The sequence below is a fragment of the Oncorhynchus masou genome, chromosome 9 (assembly GCF_036934945.1).
Source record: "Oncorhynchus masou masou isolate Uvic2021 chromosome 9, UVic_Omas_1.1, whole genome shotgun sequence".
NCBI lineage: Eukaryota > Metazoa > Chordata > Actinopteri > Salmoniformes > Salmonidae > Oncorhynchus > Oncorhynchus masou.
The window spans coordinates 6,513,223-6,534,761 of NC_088220.1; the positions used below are offsets into that span (position 1 = coordinate 6,513,223).

Genomic DNA, 21,539 nt, shown 5'->3' on the forward strand with positions numbered 1-21,539 from the left:
GGAGATCTATAGATCCTATAGGAACACACAATGAGACCTATAGATCCTATAGGAACACACAAGGGGATCTATAGATCGTATAGGAACACACAATGAGATCTATATATCCTATAGGAACACACAAGGAGATCTATAGATCCTATAGGAACACACAAGGAGATCTATATATCCTATAGGAACACACAAGAAGATCTATATATCCTGTAGGAACACACAAGGAGATCTATAAATCCTATAGGAACACACAAGGAGATCTATATATCCTATAGGAACACACAAGGAGATCTATATATCCTATAGGAACACACAAGGAGATCTATAGATCCTATGGGAACACACAAGGAGATCTATAGATCCTATGGCACCACACAATGAGATCTATAGATTATATGGGAACACACAATGAGATCCATAGATCCTATAGGAACATACAATGAGACCTATAGATCCTATAGGAACATACAAGGGGATCTATAGATCCTATATGAACACACAATGCGATCTATAGATCCTATAGGAACATACAAGGGGATCTCAAGGAGATCTATAGATCCTATAGGAACATACAAGGGGATCTATAGATCCTATTGGAAAAGACAAGAACGATGCTGACGACTTCAGGTGAACCACCCCCCAAAAAAAACCAACAACGCAGTTCAAGTAATAGAGTTAATAAAATATTTAGTTAAATTAACTAAAGTAAAAAACGTAATAAAAAGTAACCAAATAAAATAACAATAAGGAGGTTATATACAGGGGGTACTGGTATCAAGTCAATGTGCAGGGGGTGCGGATTAGTTGAGGTCATTTGTGCATGTTAGTAACGGTTTTCTATAGGTGAAAGAGAGTCGGACCAAAATGCGGCGTGGCTATTGTGATTCATATTTTAATGAAACAAGGAAAACCACGAATCAATACGAAAACAACAAATGTAACACGAAAACCGAAACAGCCTCTATTGGTGCAAACTAACACACGACAGAAACAAGGACATAAGGACAATCAACAACCAAACACTCAAAGAATATGGCTGCCTAAATATGGTTCCCAATCAGAGACAACGATAAACACCTGCCTCTGATTGAGAACCACTTCAGACAGCCATAGACTAACCTAGAACACCCCACTAAACTACAATCCTAATACCTGTGAAAAAAACAAAAAACAAAACACACCACATACAAAAACCCATGTCACACCCTGGCCTGACCAAATAGATAAAGAAAACACAAAATATTAAGACCAGGGCGTGACAGAACCCCCCCCCCAAGGTGCGGACTCCCGGCCGCACACCAAAACCCATAGGGGAGGGTCCGGGTGGGACGTGGACCCCACTCTAACAAAGTCTTAGTCCATCTTCCTCGCGTCCTTAGATAGGCGACCCTCGCCGCCGACCTTGGCCTAGTAGTCCTCACCAAGGACCCCACTGGACTGAGGGGCAGCTCGGGACTGAGGGGTAGCTCGGGACTGAGAGGAAGCTCAGCACTGAGAGGAAGCTCAGGCAGGTAGTTGGCTCTGGCAGATCCTGGCTGGCTGGCGGTTCTGGCAGATCCTGGCTGGCTGGCGGTTCTGGCAGATCCTGGCTGGCTGGCGGTTCTGGCAGATCCTGGCTGGCTGGCGGTTCTGGCAGATCCTTGCTGACTGGCGGATCTGGAAGAGTCTGGCTGACTGGCGGATCTGGAAGAGTCTGGCTCTGGCTGCTCCATGCTGACTGGCAGCTCTGGCTGCTCCATGCTGACTGGCGGCTCTGGCTGCTCCATGCTGACTGGCGGCTCTGGCTGCTCCATGCTGACTGGCGGCTCTGGCTGCTCCATGCAGACTGGCAGCTCTGGCGGCTTCTTGCAGACTGGCAGCTCTGGCGGCTTCTTGCAGACTGGCAGCTCTGGCGGCTTCTTGCAGACTGGCAGCATTGGCTGCTCCATGCAGACTGGCAGCTCTGGCTGCTCCTTGCAGACTGGCACCTCTGGCTGCTCCATGCAGACTGGCACCTCTGGCTGCTCCATGCAGACTGGCACCTCTGGCTGCTCCATGCAGACTGGCAGCTCTGGCTGCTCCATGCAGACTGACAGCTCTGGCTGCTCCATGCAGACTGACAGCTCTGGCTGCTCCATGTATCCTGGCAGCTCTGGCTGCGCTGAACAGGCAGGAGACTCCAGCAGCGCTGTAGAGGAGGAAGGCTTTGGCAGCGTTAAACAGGCGGGAGACTCCGGCAGCGCTGTAGAGGCGGAAGGCTTTGGCAGCGCTAAACAGGCAGGAGACTCCAGCTGAGCTGGAGAGGAGGAAGGCTCTGGCAGCGCTGGAGAGGCGAGGCGCACTGTAGGCCTGATGCGTGGTGCTGGCACTGGTGGTACTGGGCCAAGGACACGCACAGGAAGCCTGGTGCGGTGAGCTGCCACCAGAAGGCTGGTGCGTGGAGGTGGTACAGGGTAGACCGGACCGTGCAGGCGCACTGGAGCTCTTGAGCACCGAGCCTGCCCAACCTTACCTGGTTGAATACTCCCGGTCGCTCTGCCAGTGCGGCGAGGTGGAATAGCCCGCACTGGGCTATGCAGGCGAACCGGGGACACCGTGCGCAAGGCTGGTGCCATGTAAGCCGGCCCAAGGAGATGCACTGGGGACCAGATGCGTAGAGCCGGCTTCATGGCATTTGGCTCGACGCTCAATCTAGCCCGGACGATAAGCGGGGCTGGAATGTACCGCACCGGGCTGTGCACCCGCACTGGGGACACCGTGCGCACCACAGCATAACACGGTGCCTGCCCGGTCTCTCTAGCCCCCCGGTAAGCACAGGAAGTTGGCGTAGGTCTCCTACCTAGCGTCGCCATACTCCCTGTGAGCCTCCCCCCAATAAATCTTTGGGGCTGACTCTCAGGCTTCCATCCGCGTCACCGTGCTTGTTTCTCCAACTCCATTCTCCTGTAACCCTCCTCGCACTGCTCCAGCGAATCCCAGGTGGGCTCCAGCACTCTCCCTGGGTCGACCGCCCAACTGTCTATTTCCTCCCAAGTCGTATAAACCAGACTTCGTAGCTCCTGCAGCCGCTGCCTGTTGTCACGCCGCTTGGTCCTGTTGTGGTGGGTGATTCTGTAACGGTTTTCTATAGGTGAAAGAGAGTCGGACCAAAATGCGGCGTGGTTATTGTGATTAATATTTTAATGAAACAAGGAAAACCACGAATCAATACAAAAACAACAAACGTAACACGAAAACCGAAACAGCCTCTACTGGTGCAAACTAACACACGACAGAAACAAGGACATAAGGACAATCACCCACCAAACACTCAAAGAATATGGCTGCCTAAATATGGTTCCCAATCAGAGACAACGATAAACACCTGCCTCTGATTGAGAACCACTTCAGACAGCCATAGATTCACCTAGAACACCCCACTAAGCTACAATCCTAATACCTGTGAAAAAAACAAAAAACAAAACACACCACATACAAAAACCCATGTCACACCCTGGCCTGACCAAATAGATAAAGAAAACACAAAATACTAAGACCAGGGCGTGACAATGTGGGTAGGGGTAAAGTGAAAATGAATAGATAATAGATACTGTAGTAGCAGCAGTGTAAAAACAAGGAGGGGGGTCAATGTAAATAGTCTGGGTGGCCATTTGATTAATTGTTCAGGGTAAGAAGGTTTAAAGAGGTTTAGCATTGAATTATATCCTGTTCTGATTCCTATTACCCTCCATATCTATCATAGTGTTTGATTAAACGCCTACATTTTAATATATTGTGTTTCTCAAACACACTTTGTAATGTGTTCTGTTGACTGCATATCTAAACTAATATAGGATCCATTTTTGTATCAGATAAATGAATAGTCTAAGCCCGTGGAATGAAAGGGTTAACCTCAGTCGTGTGGATTGAGCTGCATTACATTAGTAGCCCAATAGACCTGAAGTCTGTAACAATAAAAGGAGCGCCGTGGTCGGGCGAGATCGATGCTGGCGTCACACGTTAGCGGGCGTCCATCTTGGTAATGGGGCTCATTGATCACAAAACCTGTGGGCTTTTATTAATAGTAGCAAAGCCATTAGGGTTCAATAGACATAACGAATGTACTGAGCTGTATGTCTCACACTGGGGCAAACTCCAACAAGACTACCGATGCACCTGAAATGGCACTACATCGGGCTTTAGTTCAAAAGTAGTGCACTCTATAGGGAGTAGGGTACCATTTGGGACGCAAACCTCTATATAGGGCACTTCTTTTGACCGGAGCCCTATGGGCCTAGTGCACTATATACATTAGGGAGTAGGGAATGCAGAGTAGGTCTAACCCTTGGTAGCGTCCATGCCTCCCACAGCGTAGAGTACTCCTACAGTGGACTTCCTGGGTTTGGTCCTTGGGCTCTGGAACATGAGGCGACGCTCTGGCAGCAGATGGTACTTCATGGCTTCCATTAGAAGCTTCTGGCATTCCAGGTCATCTGAGAACATGGTGTTGTTCTCCAGGTCAGCAAGGAGCTGGAATTAAAGGGGAGTTCGGTTCAGTAAATCTTTATTATCCCCAAAGGACAATGGTGAGTGTAGCATAAAAATACGTAGGAAACAACACAAGAAAAAAAAATCTATTTTTTAAATTCTTACATTGTATAAGCTAAATGTATGTATTTCAACCAGGAAGCAGTAACAACATTCAACCAGGAAGCAGTAACAACATTCAACCAGGAAGCATTAACAACATTTAACCAGGAAGCAGTAACAACATTTAACCAGGAAGCAGTAACAACATTTAACCAGGAAGCAGTAACAACATTCAACCAGGAAGCAGTAACAACATTCAACCAGGAAGCAGTAACAACATTCAACCAGGAAGCATTAACAACATTTAACCAGGAAGCAGTAACAACATTTAACCAGTAAGCAGTAACAACATTCAACCAGGAAGCAGTAACAACATTTAACCAGGAAGCAGTAACAACATTCAACCAGGAAGCAGTAACAACATTCAACCAGGAAGCAGTAACAACATTCAACCAGGAAGCAGTAACAACATTTAACCAGGAAGCATTAACAACATTTAACCAGGAAGCAGTAACAACATTTAACCAGGAAGCAGTAACAACATTCAACCAGGAAGCAGTAACAACATTTAACCAGGAAGCAGTAACAACATTCAACCAGGAAGCAGTAACAACATTCAACCAGGAAGCAGTAACAACATTCAACCAGGAAGCAGTAACAACATTTAACCAGGAAGCATTAACAACATTTAACCAGGAAGCAGTAACAACATTTAACCAGGAAGCAGTAACAACATTCAACCAGGAAGCAGTAACAACATTCAACCATTTCTAAGTGGCCCCAAACTTTTGAACGGTAGTGTGTATATTTATTATTTATCTTCATTTCCATAATATAGCTGTTAATATTTGTAGTAATATAGGCATCTTATGTAAAGGATTTTTACCTCCTACCAGTCTTGACATTACCAGAATTACATTATGGCAATTATTACTATTTATTTTTGCAAACAACTATTGTGATTCATACTATGTTGTACCTTACATCTTTTACTCTCTGGCAACAGTTGTGGGACACACACACACACACAACCTCTTTCCCCCACAACACCCGTAGACTCAGATTCTCAACAGTTGCACCATCCCAGAGCCCAACTCAAGAAAGGTCTTGATTTACAAATGTGTGTACAGTTGCAGCTGTATGAGAACTCCTGCAAGATTGAGCAAAAAAAAAAAGGCAGGAATGGGGTAATTTGATTAACCATAGTCACATTCTAGGTGATGGAGGACAGATAAACACCACCTACCCTGAAACACCCACACATGGTCCCCTGTCAGAGTGTGACCTTCCCATGGGTTACTGCAGCTAGTGTTGCCAGCACTGACACTTCCTGGGTGGGGGCACCACACCGGTGGTTATGCTATTATGCTCTCCCATCAGGGGGCTCTGGCTCTGCAGGACCAACCCTGCCAGGCAGGCTCAGGGTCGTGAGGGGGCGGTGCTGCTCTAGAAGGTCTCTGACCACATTTTGTCTGCATGCAGGCAGCTTACAGCAGGCCCATAAAATAGATAGGGACTTCTCCTTAGTATCTGGGTTGTTCAGGTGGGTGTCTCGGGTTTAGGCAGTGGACCGTTCCATCAAGATAGGACCATAAATAAATAAATTAGACGTATAATTTATTTTTAAAATTGAGTTCCCCATGATAGGACAATATATAAATTAGATGTATAATTTATTTTAAAATGCAGTTCCACCACGATAGGACAATAAATAAATAAATCCCAAAAAGATGTATAATTCATTATAAAATATATCTGCATAACATTGAAAGCTCTTTCACAACCCCTGCTCACAGACTTACATTGGATCTGGGATATATATCCGTGTCCTTTCTCACTCACTTAACGCCACACTTTTCCAAACACCATAAAACACACACCATCCATCTCAATACATCCACACATACCCACATACTGCACCTTCTGTCAGCTGAGTTTTTATCTCCATGTTTAATTAGTGCTTTTGTGTTCCAATCAGTTATATTTCACGATAGATAGAAAAGCTATATATTTTTGGGTATTATTACAATTCATACCATGGCTAGTATTGTGTAGTATAATTTCATTATTTGCCTCCTCTATGAGAACTTTGTAATTTTTAGAATAGACATGGAGTAGTCTTTGTGTCTCTGAACACTTGGTTATCAATATACAGTTTATTGACTACTAGAGCTACTCTTCCCCCTTTCAATCTATTTTCCTTGAATATTGGATACAGAACTACAGACCGCCGTTCTGTAATTTCCTTCGGGAGTCTTTCACCCAGGCTTTTAACCATTATTTTATCTTTAAAGAAAGCACATTTTGTAACGATTGGTTGTTCATACAGGCAGGGTAGCCTGGTGGTTAGAGCGTTGGACTAGCAACCGCAAGGTTGCAAGTTCAAACCCCCGAGCTGACAAGATACAAATCTGTCGTTCTGCCCCTGAACAGGCAGTTAACCCACTGTTCCTAGGCCGTCATTGAAAATAAGAATTTGTTCTTAACTGACTTGCCTAATTAAATAAAGATAAAATAAAAATACCTCTCGTCCTCTCTATCCGAAACAGTGTACCCCTTCGAGTTGGATTTTGTGATAGCTTCGCATGGGGTCTGAAGCACTGTAAGGAGGAACTCTCTAACTACAGATTCAGGAACTTCCCCTTCTTTCTCTTGGATACCTGTAAGTAGCAGATTCTCTCTCATGGATCTAGTCTGTATGTCAAGTAAGGCTTCTCTCAGAACGATGTTCTCCTTTTTAAGTTCCTTCACTTCGGTTTCAATCTTATTGACGGTCCCTTTTAGCTTGTTTGTGTCTTTCTCCAATGTTGCAGCTTTTTCGTCACTCATCTCGAGGCCTTCAACTCTTTTATATCCTTACTGACTAGTTCAAGTATGCCCAGTTTGTCATTTATTGATCTTAACAGATGGGTTTCGACCTTTATCATTCCCGGTGGTATTAAATCGTCTGTGTCTGTAGAAGAGTCACGTTTTCGTTTTGAAATAGGTTCCCCTCTCTTACTCTCCGTCACCTTTGGGTGTTAGTTGTTTTCATAATATTTGTCAATATATTTGTCTAGCCTTATGATTTGTTTTGTGTTGTTATCCAGATTGAATTTTATTACCCACAATATTGTGAAGTGCTAATATTTAGTCTAATGAATATTATGTTTTTATCTTAATCTTAATCTTTATCTTACACTGCTGTGTTCAGTCCACTATCTTTTCCAGTCTAGTTTTGATGAAGTCATTGATAACCTACTGACTGCCCACGTGTGGAGGTAGACGAGGGTACCATTTGTGATGAAGTCATTAATAACCTAGTGACTGCCCACGTGTGGAGGTAGACGAGGGTACCATTTGTGATGAAGTCATTAATAACCTAGTGACTGCCCACGTGTGGAGGTAGACGAGGGTACCATTTGTGATGAAGTCATTGATAACCTACTGACTGCCCACGTGTGGAGGTAGATGAGGGTACCATTTGTGATGAAGTCATTAATAACCTAGTGACTGCCCACGTGTGGAGGTAGACGAGGGTACCATTTGTGATGAAGTCATTAATAACCTACTGACTGCCCACGTGTGGAGGTAGACGAGGGTACCATTTGTGATGAAGTCATTGATAACCTACTGACTGCCCACGTGTGGAGGTAGACGAGGGTACCATTTGTGATGAAGTCATTAATAACCTAGTGACTGCCCACGTGTGGAGGTAGACGAGGGTACCATTTGTGATGAAGTCATTGATAACCTACTGACTGCCCACGTGTGGAGGTAGACGAGGGTACCATTTGTGATGAAGTCATTGATAACCTACTGACTGCCCACGTGTGGAGGTAGACGAGGGTACCATTTGTGATGAAGTCATTAATAACCTAGTGACTGCCCACGTGTGGAGGTAGACGAGGGTACCATTTGTGATGAAGTCATTGATAACCTACTGACTGCCCACGTGTGGAGGTAGTTGAGGGTACCATTTGTGATGAAGTCATTGATAACCTACTGACTGCCCACGTGTGGAGGTAGACGAGGGTACCATTTGTGATGAAGTCATTAATAACCTACTGACTGCCCACCTGTGGAGGTAGAAGAGGCAGGCGGATGTAGGCCAGGAGAACCCCAAGGTCCTGCCGGCGATGGTCAACGTCGAACCGCACCCACGTCATCAGAGCCTGGAAGATGGTCTCCTCATCTGGTACGTTTATGTCGTCACTGGCCAAGAGTTTGACGATCTCAGCAGTAGGAAGCAGGAGAAACTCCTGGTTCTGAATCACCTCTATGAAGTGCTCCTGAAACAGGGATGTGACAAGGATGAAGACTTACTGAAAATGGGGAAATACTGCAACCCAACCTTACAGATGACGGTCGCGAAAAACGCCAGGCTCGTTTCCATCTGTCCGTTTGGGTAACAAAATACTCACATCCAATGTTCAGGTGGGTAGAAAATACCATGAATACATGAAAGAATACATGACTTATTGCATGTAGAAGTTGGTCATTCATTGGGTAAATAAGTACGTTAGGTGGATAAATCGGTTTCGTGGATCGAGTGTAAACGTCTTACCAGCTGTGTTGTTTACAACAACAAATACATTTTCTATATATTGAAATCAGTAGTATAATTATACATTCTCAGAGAAGAGTATTAAGAAACGGCCTGAGCTGTCTGTCTCTGGAGCTAAAATATACAGTCAATACGGAGCCTCGTTTGTTTCTCGGGTTGATTGATTCTCAGTATTTCACTGACACAGGAAGGAGTTGGTGGATAAATCGGGCGGTGAACCTATTTAAACCTAATGAACAGCACATTTTAATAACATCAATGTGGCTAACATGGGCCAACGTGACAGCTAAGCCACAAGAGGGGAAGGGAAAGAGGGATACTGGGTCAGTTGTACACCTGTTGTACACCTGAATGCATTCGACTGAAATGTGTCTTCCGCATCTACCACAGATGAATCGTGTTGCCAGATCTCTATGCTCGTCGAGGACATAGTGACAACACACTGCCAGAAATGTAATTAATACAAATCATTGCATAGCAAGTGATTAACTCTGGTCTTAAACTTAGTCCGTATGAGGTCAAATACACAGTAACAATCGCATTGGGGCTAGTTTAGAAAATAGAGAGTATGTTCAATCTGGAGCTCGCTATACATGTTTATATAGATTCAACTTCCATTTGTTGGCCATCATCCTGTGCAATACGTGTATATATGTATATATATATATATATATGTATATATATATATATATATACAGTATGGCTTTGTGTGATTGCTTCTACGAGCCTTTTCAAGGACTCTCTGTGGATAATATCATCATAGAGATGATTCTATATTAAATCCCTTTATGCTGCTCTGTAATGTTCAACATAACAGGGAACCCTGAGCTGCTATTTATTGCACCAGCAAGAATACATTTTGACACATTTAACATTTGCTTTGGGGCAAGTGCCTAACAATCATGAAAAAACAAGCATGCTATTGATCAGTAATCCGTTTCAAATTATAGTTGGCTCACAGAATCTATCATGAGTCTTGGTTTAGGGATCTTAGCAGTGATAAGCCTAATAAAATGAGTCTCTTTCATCGATCTGTTCCGGTAATTCAGAAGGAGAGATCGCACTTCCTACACACTGTAGGAACATCTATACCAATGTTGTTTGACATTGGTATAGATTAATTATTGGTAATTACCATCAGCCAGAATGCTGACAACAAATTGAACACGTGAATTATGCTACACTGCAGACTCTTCACTTCACAGACATTTAAAAACAAAGGGTGACTCAGAAACGGCACCCTAATTCCCTATATAGTGCACTACTTTTTGACCACTTTATGACCATTTCAGACCCTCCCATTCATTATCCAAGAAGACAAACCTGCAGTAAGTAACTGAGAAACAAGAGCAGTGGAGAAAAGTTGTGTGAAGAAACACAATTACATGAGAAGATGAAGAGGTTTGTGGTGAGAAAAAAACCCACATCATAATTCAAAATGTGCATGAGATGCTTTGGTTAAGTTTGTTAAGTTTGAAACAGAAATGCTAGCATGAATAAAAGTTCACTAGTCTGAACTGGTCGTTTTTAAAGTAGACTAATTCTGGGAGTAGACTAGTGAAATCTAACATGAGGACTTTAACAACAGGACTAAAAGATAGCAGGGCAAGGTTCAGGACGCTTACAGGAGAAACAACGACACTTCTCTCACACAGGAACAGGATGTCAGAAAACAGAGAACATCCGTCCAGCGTAAACTAGCGACAAAAATATCCTTATCAAAATAACAAGCTGTTGATTCAGAACCCAGAGGACAGTGGTACAGGAAGCTCTGTGTCTCTCCGTCCGTGTACCAAATGACGCCCTATTCCCTATGTAGTGCACTATGGGCTCTGGTCAAAGGTAGTGCACTATCTAGTAAACAAGGTACCATTTGGGACGCTTCCTCCATGTTCTTTATTGGTGGGATTGAACAGGAAGCGGTCGTGCTAGTGTTGTGATTAGATGAACCTCACTGTTCTGGACAGAGCTCTATTTAAACAGAGCCGAGCAGATGTCTTTCAGGAGATAGCAGAGATAACAGCTATCTCCATAAGTTGTTTACTCCGTCAGCCGGGGACGGCCGGGGACATTATCTAGCAAATACGGCATCTTCTTGATCCCGTAGAAAATGTGTGAAAATCAATAACTCGGCTGTATTTTGAAAATCCAAAATGTTAGTTGATATGTCTCAAAATAACTAAACTTGACCAAACATTTTTAAATAAAATCCTAAAGTTTAAATGGATATTTGCATTTTAGCTAAGCATTCAATGGTCATCCAACCCTAACAATGTGATGTAGAACTAACTGTCACGTTCTGACCTTAGTTCTTTTGTTATGTCTTTGTTTTAGTATGGTCAGGGTGTGAGTTGGGTGGGTAGTCTATGTTCCTTTTTCTATAATTTGGGATTTCTGTGTTTGGCCTGGTATGGTTCTCAATCAGAGGCAGCTGTCAATCGTTGTCCCTGATTGAGAACCATACTTAGGCAGCCTGGTTTCACCTTTGAGTTGTGGGTTGATTATTTTCTGTTCTATGTTTTGCTGCACCGTTCAGGACTGTTCGTTTTTGTCGTTTTATTGTTTTTGTTCAAGTGTTCAGTATTCATATTAAATACAATATGGACACCTACCACGCTGCGCATTGGTCCTCCGATCCTTCCTACTACTCCTCTTCGTCAGAAGAGGAAGACGAAAACCCTTACACTAACGCAACCTCCAAAAGGAAAATATTAAAATATGCAAATAGCAACAGACTGTTTAGGCTGTGTAAACCTGGTTAGATTCCTACCATAGTGTAGTTGTGGGCCACGTTGAGCAGATCCATGCATCCCTGGGCGTCAGCGAAGGAGTGTATCCCCAGGCAGTTAGATGGATGGAGTTGTTTCATGAGGAAGTTACAGCAGACCTCAATGACTTGTGAGAGCTGCAGAAGGCAGGCTGCAGACAATAAACTCTCTATGGTCTCCTCCTTCAATTCAAGGACACCTGCAACATTAACAAGATATGTTGTCACAGAGAACAATGGAAGTAGAGCGTATTATTAGCTCCCAAAACATCACCAGGCCTGGGGCACAGGGGGATAAATGTACTAACAACATCACCAGGCCTGGGGCACAGGGGATACAATTACTAAAAACATCACCAGGCCTGGGACACAGGGAATACAATTACTAAAAACATCACCAGGCCTGGGGCACAGGGGATACAATTACTAAAAACATCACCAGGCCTGGAGCACAGGGGAATACAATTACTAAAAACATCACCAAGCCTGGAGCACAGGGGAATACAATTACTAAAAACATCACCAAGCCTGGAGCACAGGGGAATACAATTACTAAAAACATCACCAAGCCTGGAGCACAGGGGAATACAATTACTAAAAACATCACCAGGCCTGGTGCACAGGGGATACAATTACTAAAAACATCACCAAGCCTGGAGCACAGGGGATACAATTACTAAAAACATCACCAGGCCTGGGGCACAGGGAATACAATTACTAAAAACATCACCAGGCCTGGAGCACAGGGGATACAATTACTAAAAACATTACCAGGCCTGGTGCACAGGGGATACAATTACTAAAAACATCACCAGGCCTGGGACACAGGGAATACAATTACTAAAAACATCACCAGGCCTGGAGCACAGGGGATACAATTACTAAAAACATCACCAGGCCTGGAGCACAGGGGATACAATTACTAAAAACATCACCAGGCCTGGAGCACAGGGGATACAATTACTAAAAACATCACCAGGCCTGGGACACAGGGGATACAATTACTAAAAACATCACCAGGCCTGGTGCACAGGGGATACAATTACTAAAAACATCACCAGGCCTGGAGCACAGGGGGATACAATTACTAAAAACATCACCAGGCCTGGGGCACAGGGGGATAAATGTACTAAAAACATCACCAGGCCTGGGACACAGGGGGATACAATTACTAAAAACATCACCAGGCCTGGGGCACAGGGGGATACAATTACTAAAAACATCACCAGGCCTGGGGCACAGGGGGATAAATGTACTAAAAACATCACCAGGCCTGGGACACAGGGGGATACAATTACTAAAAACATCACCAGGCCTGGGGCACAGGGGGATAAATGTACTAAAAACATCACCAGGCCTGGGGCACAGGGGGATAAATGTACTAAAAACATCACCAGGCCTGGGGCACAGGGGATACAATTACTAAAAACATCACCAGGCCTGGGGCACAGGGGGTAAATGTACTAAAAACATCACCAGGCCTGGGACACAGGGGATACAATTACTAAAAACATCACCAGGCCTGGGGCACAGGGTATACAATTACTAAAAACATCACCAGGCCTGGAGCACAGGGGATACAATTACTAAAAACATCACCAGGCCTGGAGCACAGGGGATACAATTACTAAAAACATCACCAGGCCTGGGGCACAGGGGATACAATTACTAAAAACATCACCAGGCCTGGAGCACAGGGGATACAATTACTAAAAACATCACCAGGCCTGGGGCACAGGGGATACAATTACTAAAAACATCACCAGGCCTGGGTCACAGGGGGATAAATGTACTAAAAACATCACCAGGCCTGGTGCACAGGGGATACAATTACTAAAAACATCACCAGGCCTGGGGCACAGGGGATACAATTACTAAAAACATCACCAGGCCTGGGGCACAGGGGATACAATTACTAAAAACATCACCAGGCCTGGAGCACAGGGGATACAATTACTAAAAACATCACCAGGCCTGGAGCACAGGGGATACAATTACTAAAAACATCACCAGGCCTGGGGCACGGGGGATACAATTACTAAAAACATCACCAGGCCTGGGGCACAGGGGATACAATTACTAAAAACATCACCAGGCCTGGAGCACAGGGGATACAATTACTAAAAACATCACCAGGCCTGGGGCACGGGGGATACAATTACTAAAAACATCACCAGGCCTGGAGCACAGGGGATACAATTACTAAAAACATCACCAGGCCTGGGACACAGGGGAATACATTTACTAAAGACATAGTAGTGCACTACATAGGAAATAGGGTACCATTTGAGATACATATTGAGTGTGGCGGAGTACTCACCAGTGTAGGCAAAGTGGACCAGAGATCTCAAGGCTTCTGGATCCACCCCCTCCATCTTGATCTCCTCCTGTTTGGCCTCTCTCACGTCGCTGGTGAACATGGCAGCAAAGTAGTCAGAGACTGCACTGAGGACCAACCTGTATGGGACAATAACAACAAGGTAGTAGTCAGATACTGCACTGAGGACCAACCTGTATGGGACAATAACAACAAGGTAGTAGTCAGATACTGCACTGAGGACCAACCTGTATGGGACAATAACAACAAGGTAGTAGTCAGATACTGCACTGAGGACCAACCTGTATGGGACAATAACAACAAGGTAGTAGTCAGAGACTGCACTGAGGACCAGTCTGTATGGGACAATAACAACAAGGTAGTAGTCAGATACTGCACTGAGGACCAACCTGTATGGGACAATAACAACAAGGTAGTAGTCAGATACTGCACTGAGGACCAACCTGTATGGGACAATAACAACAAGGTAGTAGTCAGATACTGCACTGAGGACCAACCTGTATGGGACAATAACAACAAGGTAGTAGTCAGATACTGCACTGAGGACCAACCTGTATGGGACAATAACAACAAGGTAGTAGTCAGATACTGCACTGAGGACCAACCTGTATGGGACAATAACAACAAGGTAGTAGTCAGATACTGCACTGAGGACCAACCTGTATGGGACAATAACAACAAGGTAGTAGTCAGATACTGCACTGAGGACCAACCTGTATGGGACAATAACAACAAGGTAGTAGTCAGATACTGCACTGAGGACCAACCTGTATGGGACAATAACAACAAGGTAGTAGTCAGATACTGCACTGAGGACCAACCTGTATGGGACAATAACAACAAGGTAGTGGTCAGATACTGCACTGAGGACCAGTCTGTATGGGACAACATCAACAAGGTAGTGGTCAGATACTGCACTGAGGACCAACCTGTATGCGACAATAACAACCAAGTAGTGGTCAGATACTGCACTGAGGACCAACCTGTATGGGACAATAACAACAAGGTAGTAGTCAGAGACTGCACTAAGGACCAGTCTGTATAGGACAACAACAACCAAGTAGTGGTCAGAGACTGCACTAAGGACCAGTCTGTACACAGCAACAACCAGCAAATGAATCAGAGGGCCCGTCACAAATGGTACGCTATTACCTGTTTAGTGCACTACTCTCTGGTCAAAAGTAGTGCGTTACAGTATATACCTGTAGAGGGAATAGGGTGCCATTTGGGGGACACAGTCACTGCACTGAGGATCAGTCTGCACACACAACACAACCAACAGCCTTGTATTGACGTCTTCATATGCATTGGTTATCCGTTACATAATGGCATGCTGATAGAGCTGAGAGGGAGTTGATAGAGCTGAGAGGGAGCTGATAGAGCTGAGAGGGAGCTGATAGAGCTGAGAGGGAGCTGATAGAGCTGTGAGGGAGCTGAGAGGGAGCTGATAGAGCTGAGAGGGAGCTGAGAGGGAGCTGAGAGGGAGCTGATAGAGCTGTGAGGGAGCTGAGAGGGAGCTGATAGAGCTGAGAGGGAGCTGAGAGGGAGCTGATAGAGCTGTGAGGGAGCTGATAGAGCTGTGAGGGAGCTGATAGAGCTGAGAGGGAGCTGATAGAGCTGAGAGGGAGCTGATAGAGCTGAGAGGGAGCTGATAGAGCTGAGAGGGAGCTGATAGAGCTGTGAGGGAGCTGAGAGGGAGCTGATAGAGCTGAGAGGGAGCTGAGAGGGAGCTGATAGAGCTGTGAGGGAGCTGATAGAGCTGTGAGGGAGCTGATAGAGCTGTGAGGGAGCTGATAGAGCTGTGAGGGAGCTGAGAGGGAGCTGATAGAGCTGTGAGGGAGCTGAGAGGGAGCTGATAGAGCTGTGAGGGAGCTGAGAGGGAGCTGATAGAGCTGTGAGGGAGCTGAGAGGGAGTTGTGAGGGAGCTTAGAGGGAGCTGATAGAGCTGAGAGGGAGATGTGAGGGAGCTGAGAGGGGATGTGAGGGAGCTGAGAGGGAGTTGTGAGGGAGCTGAGAGGGAGTTGTGAGGGAGCTGAGAGGGAGCTGAGAGGGAGATGTGAGGAAGCTGAGAGGGAGCTGATAGAGCTGTGAGGGAGCTGAGAGGGAGATGAGAGGGAGATGTGAGGGAGCTGAGAGGGAGCTGAGAGGGAGATGTGAGGGAGCTGAGAGGGAGCTGATAGAGCTGTGAGGGAGCTGAGAGGGAGATGTGGCGGAGCTGAGAGGGAGCTGAGAGGGAGTTGTGGCGGAGCTGAGAGGGAGCTGGAGAGGGAGTTGAGAGGGAGCTGTGACGGAACTGAGAGGGAGCTGTGAGGGAGCTGTGAGGGAGCTGTGACAGAGCTGTGACGGAACTGAGAGGGAGATGTGAGGGAGCTGAGAGGGAGCTGTGACGGAACTGAGAGGGAGATGTGAGGGAGCTGAGAAGGAGCTGTGGGAGAGCTGAGAGGGAACTGTGATGGAGCTAAGAGGAAGATGTGAGGGAGCCGAGAAGGAGCTGAGAGGGAACTGTGATGGAGCTGAGAGTGAGCTGAGAGGGAGATGTGAGGGAGCTGAGAGGGAGATGTGAGGGAGCTGAGAGGGAGATGTGAGGGAGCTGAGAGGGAGCTGAGAGGGAGCTGTGAGAGAGCTGAGAGGGAGATGTGAGGGAGCTGAGAGGGAGCTGTGAGTGAGCTGAGAGGGAGATGTGAGGGAGCTGAGAAGGAGCTGTGAGGGAGCTGAGAGTGAGCTGAGAGGGAGATGTGAGGGAGCTGAGAGTGAGCTGAGAGGGAGATGTGAGGGAGCTGAGAGGGAGATGTGAGGGAGCTGAGAGGGAGATGTGAGGGAGCTGAGAGGGAGTTGTGAGAGTGCTGAGAGGGAGATGTGAGGGAGCTGAGAGGGAGCTGTGAGTGAGCTGAGAGGGAGATGTGAGGGAGCTGAGAGGGAGCTGTGAGAGAGCTGAGAGGGAGATGTGAGGGAGCTGAGAGAGAGCTGAGAGTGAGCTGAGAGGGAGATGTGAGGGAGCTGAGAGGGAGATGTGAGGGAGCTGAGAGGGAGCTGTGAGAGAGCTGAGAGGGAGATGTGAGGGAGCTGAGAGGGAGATGTGAGGGAGCTGAGAGGGAGCTGTGAGTGAGCTGAGAGGGAGCTGTGAGGGAGCTGAGAGGGAGATGTGACGGAGCTGAGAGGCTGTCCTGGTGTACAAAAGCTAATTCGACCAGGAATGTAACCAAATGCTCTGAGTTTGAGTTGCAAGTTTAACTGTTATACTATGGCCTGCATTTACTATCCAAATGCTGTTCCATGACAGACACACAGTATACCAGGTGGTATATGCTGTGATTTCACACAGCAGAGTGTTTCAGTGGATGTTCAGCTCAGTGATTTACAGGTTGAATGGCTGACTGGCTCGGTGTTTCAGATGATGTTGGGACACAGCTCAGTGATTTACAGGTAGAATGGCTGACTGGCTGGGTGTTTCAGTGGATGTTCAGCTCAGTGATTTACAGGTAGAATGGCTGACTGGCTGAGTGTTTCAGTGGATGTTCAGCTCAGTGATTTACAGGTAGAATGGCTGACTGGCTGAGTGTTTCAGTGGATGTTCAGCTCAGTGATTTACAGGTAGAATGGCTGACTGGCTGAGTGTTTCAGTGGATGTTCAGCTCAGTGATTTACAGGTAGAATGGCTGACTGGCTGAGTGTTTCAGTGGATGTTCAGCTCAGTGATTTACAGGTAGAATGGCTGACTGGCTGAGTGTTTCAGTGGATGTTCAGCTCAGTGATTTACAGGTAGAATGGCTGACTGGCTGAGTGTTTCAGTGGATGTTCAGCTCAGTGATTTACAGGTAGAATGGCTGACTGGCTGAGTGTTTCAGTGGATGTTCAGCTCAGTGATTTACAGGTAGAATGGCTGACTGGCTGAGTGTTTCAGTGGATGTTCAGCTCAGTGATTTACAGGTTGAATGGCTGACTGGCTGAGTGTTTCAGTGGATGTTCAGCTCAGTGATTTACAGGTAGAATGGCTGACTGGCTGAGTGTTTCAGATGATGTTGGGACACAGCTCAGTGATTTACAGGTAGAATGGCTGACTGGCTGGGTGTTTCAGTGGATGTTCAGCTCAGTGATTTACAGGTTGAATGGCTGACTGGCTGGGTGTTTCAGATGATGTTGGGACACAGCTCAGTGATTTACAGGTAGAATGGCTGACTGGCTGGGTGTTTCAGTGGATGTTCAGCTCAGTGATTTACAGGTAGAATGGCTGACTGGCTGAGTGTTTCAGTGGATGTTCAGCTCAGTGATTTACAGGTAGAATGGCTGACTGGCTGAGTGTTTCAGTGGATGTTCAGCTCAGTGATTTACAGGTAGAATGGCTGACTGGCTCGGTGTTTCAGTGGATGTTCAGCTCAGTGATTTACAGGTAGAATGGCTGACTGGCTGAGTGTTTCAGTGGATGTTCAGCTCAGTGATTTACAGGTAGAATGGCTGACTGGCTGAGTGTTTCAGATGATGTTGGGACACAGCTCAGTGATTTACAGGTAGAATGGCTGACTGGCTGGGTGTTTCAGTGGATGTTCAGCTCAGTGATTTACAGGTTGAATGGCTGACTGGCTGGGTGTTTCAGATGATGTTGGGACACAGCTCAGTGATTTACAGGTTGAATGGCTGACTGGCTGGGTGTTTCAGTGGATGTTCAGCTCAGTGATTTACAGGTAGAATGGCTGACTGGCTCGGTGTTTCAGTGGATGTTCAGCTCAGTGATTTACAGGTAGAATGGCTGACTGGCTGAGTGTTTCAGTGGATGTTCAGCTCAGTGATTTACAGGTAGAAGGGCTGACTGGCTCGGTGTTTCAGTGGATGTTCAGCTCAGTGATTTACAGGTAGAATGGCTGACTGGCTGAGTGTTTCAGTGGATGTTCAGCTCAGTGATTTACAGGTAGAATGGCTGACTGGCTGAGTGTTTCAGTGGATGTTCAGCTCAGTGATTTACAGGTAGAATGGCTGACTGGCTGAGTGTTTCAGATGATGTTGGGACACAGCTCAGTGATTTACAGGTAGAATGGCTGGCTGGCTGGGTGTTTCAGATGATGTTGGGACACAGCTCAGTGATTTACAGGTAGAATGGCTGACTGGCTGGCTGGGTGTTTCAGAAGATGTTGGGACACAGCTCAGTGATTTACAGGTTGAATGGCTGGCTGGCTGGGTGTTTCAGATGATGTTGGGACACAGCTCAGTGATTTACAGGTTGAATGGCTGACTGGCTGAGTGTTTCAGTGGATGTTCAGCTCAGTGATTTACAGGTTGAATGGCTGACTGGCTGAGTGTTTCAGATGATGTTGGGACACAGCTCAGTGATTTACAGGTTGAATGGCTGACTGGCTGAGTGTTTCAGTGGATGTTCAGCTCAGTGATTTACAGGTAGAATGGCTGACTGGCTGAGTGTTTCAGTGGATGTTCAGCTCAGTGATTTACAGGTAGAATGGCTGACTGGCTGGGTGTTTCAGATGATGTTGGGACACAGCTCAGTGATTTACAGGTAGAATGGCTGACTGGCTGGGTGTTTCAGATGATGTTGGGACACAGCTCAGTAATTTACAGGTTGAATGGCTGACTGGCTGGGTGTTTCAGATGATGTTGGGACACAGCTCAGTGATTTACAGGTTGAATGGCTGACTGGCTGGGTGTTTCAGATGATGTTGGGACACAGCTCAGTGATTTACAGGTTGAATGGCTGACTGGCTGGGTGTTTCAGATGATGTTGGGACACAGCTCAGTGATTTACAGGTTGAATGGCTGACTGGCTGAGTGTTTCAGTGGATGTTCAGCTCAGTGATTTACAGGTAGAATGGCTGACTGGCTGAGTGTTTCAGATGATGTTGGGACACAGCTCAGTGATTTACAGGTTGAATGGCTGACTGGCTGAGTGTTTCAGATGATGTTGGGACACAGCTCAGTGATTTACAGGTAGAATGGCTGACTGGCTGAGTGTTTCAGATGATGTTGGGACACAGCTCAGTGATTTACAGGTAGAATGGCTGACTGGCTGAGTGTTTCAGATGATGTTGGGACACAGCTCAGTGATTTACAGGTAGAATGGCTGACTGGCTGGCTGAGTGTTTCAGATGATGTTGGGACACAGCTCAGTGATTTACAGGTTGAATGGCTGACTGGCTGAGTGTTTCAGTGGATGTTCAGCTCAGTGATTTACAGGTAGAATGGCTGACTGGCTGAGTGTTTCAGTGGATGTTCAGCTCAGTGATTTACAGGTTGAATGGCTGACTGGCTCGGTGTTTCAGTGGATGTTCAGCTCAGTGATTTACAGGTTGAATGGCTGACTGGCTGAGTGTTTCAGTGGATGTTCAGCTCAGTGATTTACAGGTAGAATGGCTGACTGGCTGGGTGTTTCAGATGATGTTGGGACACAGCTCAGTGATTTACAGGTTGAATGGCTGACTGGCTGAGTGTTTCAGTGGATGTTCAGCTCAGTGATTTACAGGTAGAATGGCTGACTGGCTGAGTGTTTCAGTGGATGTTCAGCCCCTTAACAACCCTTTGTGTTCCCCTTGACTACATCCTATTTGTTGAAGCAGCATATGAAAAAATACAAATGAAAGTATCTCATAAACAACATTTACAATTATTTCTAATAGAGAAAAGACTCAAGAGCTGTAATCGTGTTAATGTCTCCGTCTGGTTTGCTTCACAAGTCTGCTAATGTAAGAACTGAAGTGGAGAGTAATCAAAATCTGCTAGCACAAGGAAATGAGTTTTCTTTGAAATGTGTTATGAAATGAAACAGAGGATATTATGGTCTGTCCTCGACAGAGCAGATAATAAAACTTTTGTAAATGCATGTGTAATGATCGTGTCGTATTGCGCTTTGTACTAAGTGTTTTATGAATGCTTATGGCAAGGAGTCATGACTCGTTTTTTTCGATTGCCCTGTTGAGGCCATGCAACATGTTTTTCTTTTGTTTTCTTCACCAACACCCACTCAGTTAACAGTCATTCCTGTTTGTGGGGGAGACAGGTAGCCTAGTGGTTAGAGTGTAGGGGCGACAGGTAGCCTAGTGGTTACGGACATATTCAATCAATCCCTATACCAGTCTGCTGTTCCCACATGCTTCAAGAGGGCCACCATTGTTCCTGTTCCCAATAAAGCTAAGGTAACTGAGCTAAACGACTACCGCCCCCGTAGCACTCACTTCCGTCATCATGAAGTGCTTTGAGAGATTAGTCAAGGACCATATCACCTCCACCCTACCTGACACCCTAGACCCACTCCAATTTGCTTACCGCTCAAATAGGTCCACAGACGATGCAATCTCAAACACACTGCACACTGCCCTAACCCATCTGGACAAGAGGAATACCTATGT

The 21,539-nt window shown here is 46.0% G+C and overlaps 1 protein-coding gene across 3 annotated transcripts in view; it reads right to left on the bottom strand.

The window, feature by feature from the left end:
* klhl4 (kelch-like family member 4) overlaps positions 1-21,539 on the bottom strand; it is an 87,450-nt gene that overhangs the window by 33,779 nt on the left and 32,132 nt on the right. For all 3 annotated transcript variants that reach the window (XM_064973073.1, XM_064973075.1, XM_064973074.1), the window contains exons 3-6: positions 14,176-14,312; positions 11,859-12,055; positions 8,601-8,813; positions 4,296-4,482 (exon numbers count right to left, since the gene is read on the bottom strand). In XM_064973073.1, the coding sequence (XP_064829145.1) occupies positions 4,296-4,482; positions 8,601-8,813; positions 11,859-12,055; positions 14,176-14,312 (734 nt within the window). The remainder of the gene's footprint in view (positions 1-4,295; positions 4,483-8,600; positions 8,814-11,858; positions 12,056-14,175; positions 14,313-21,539) is intronic.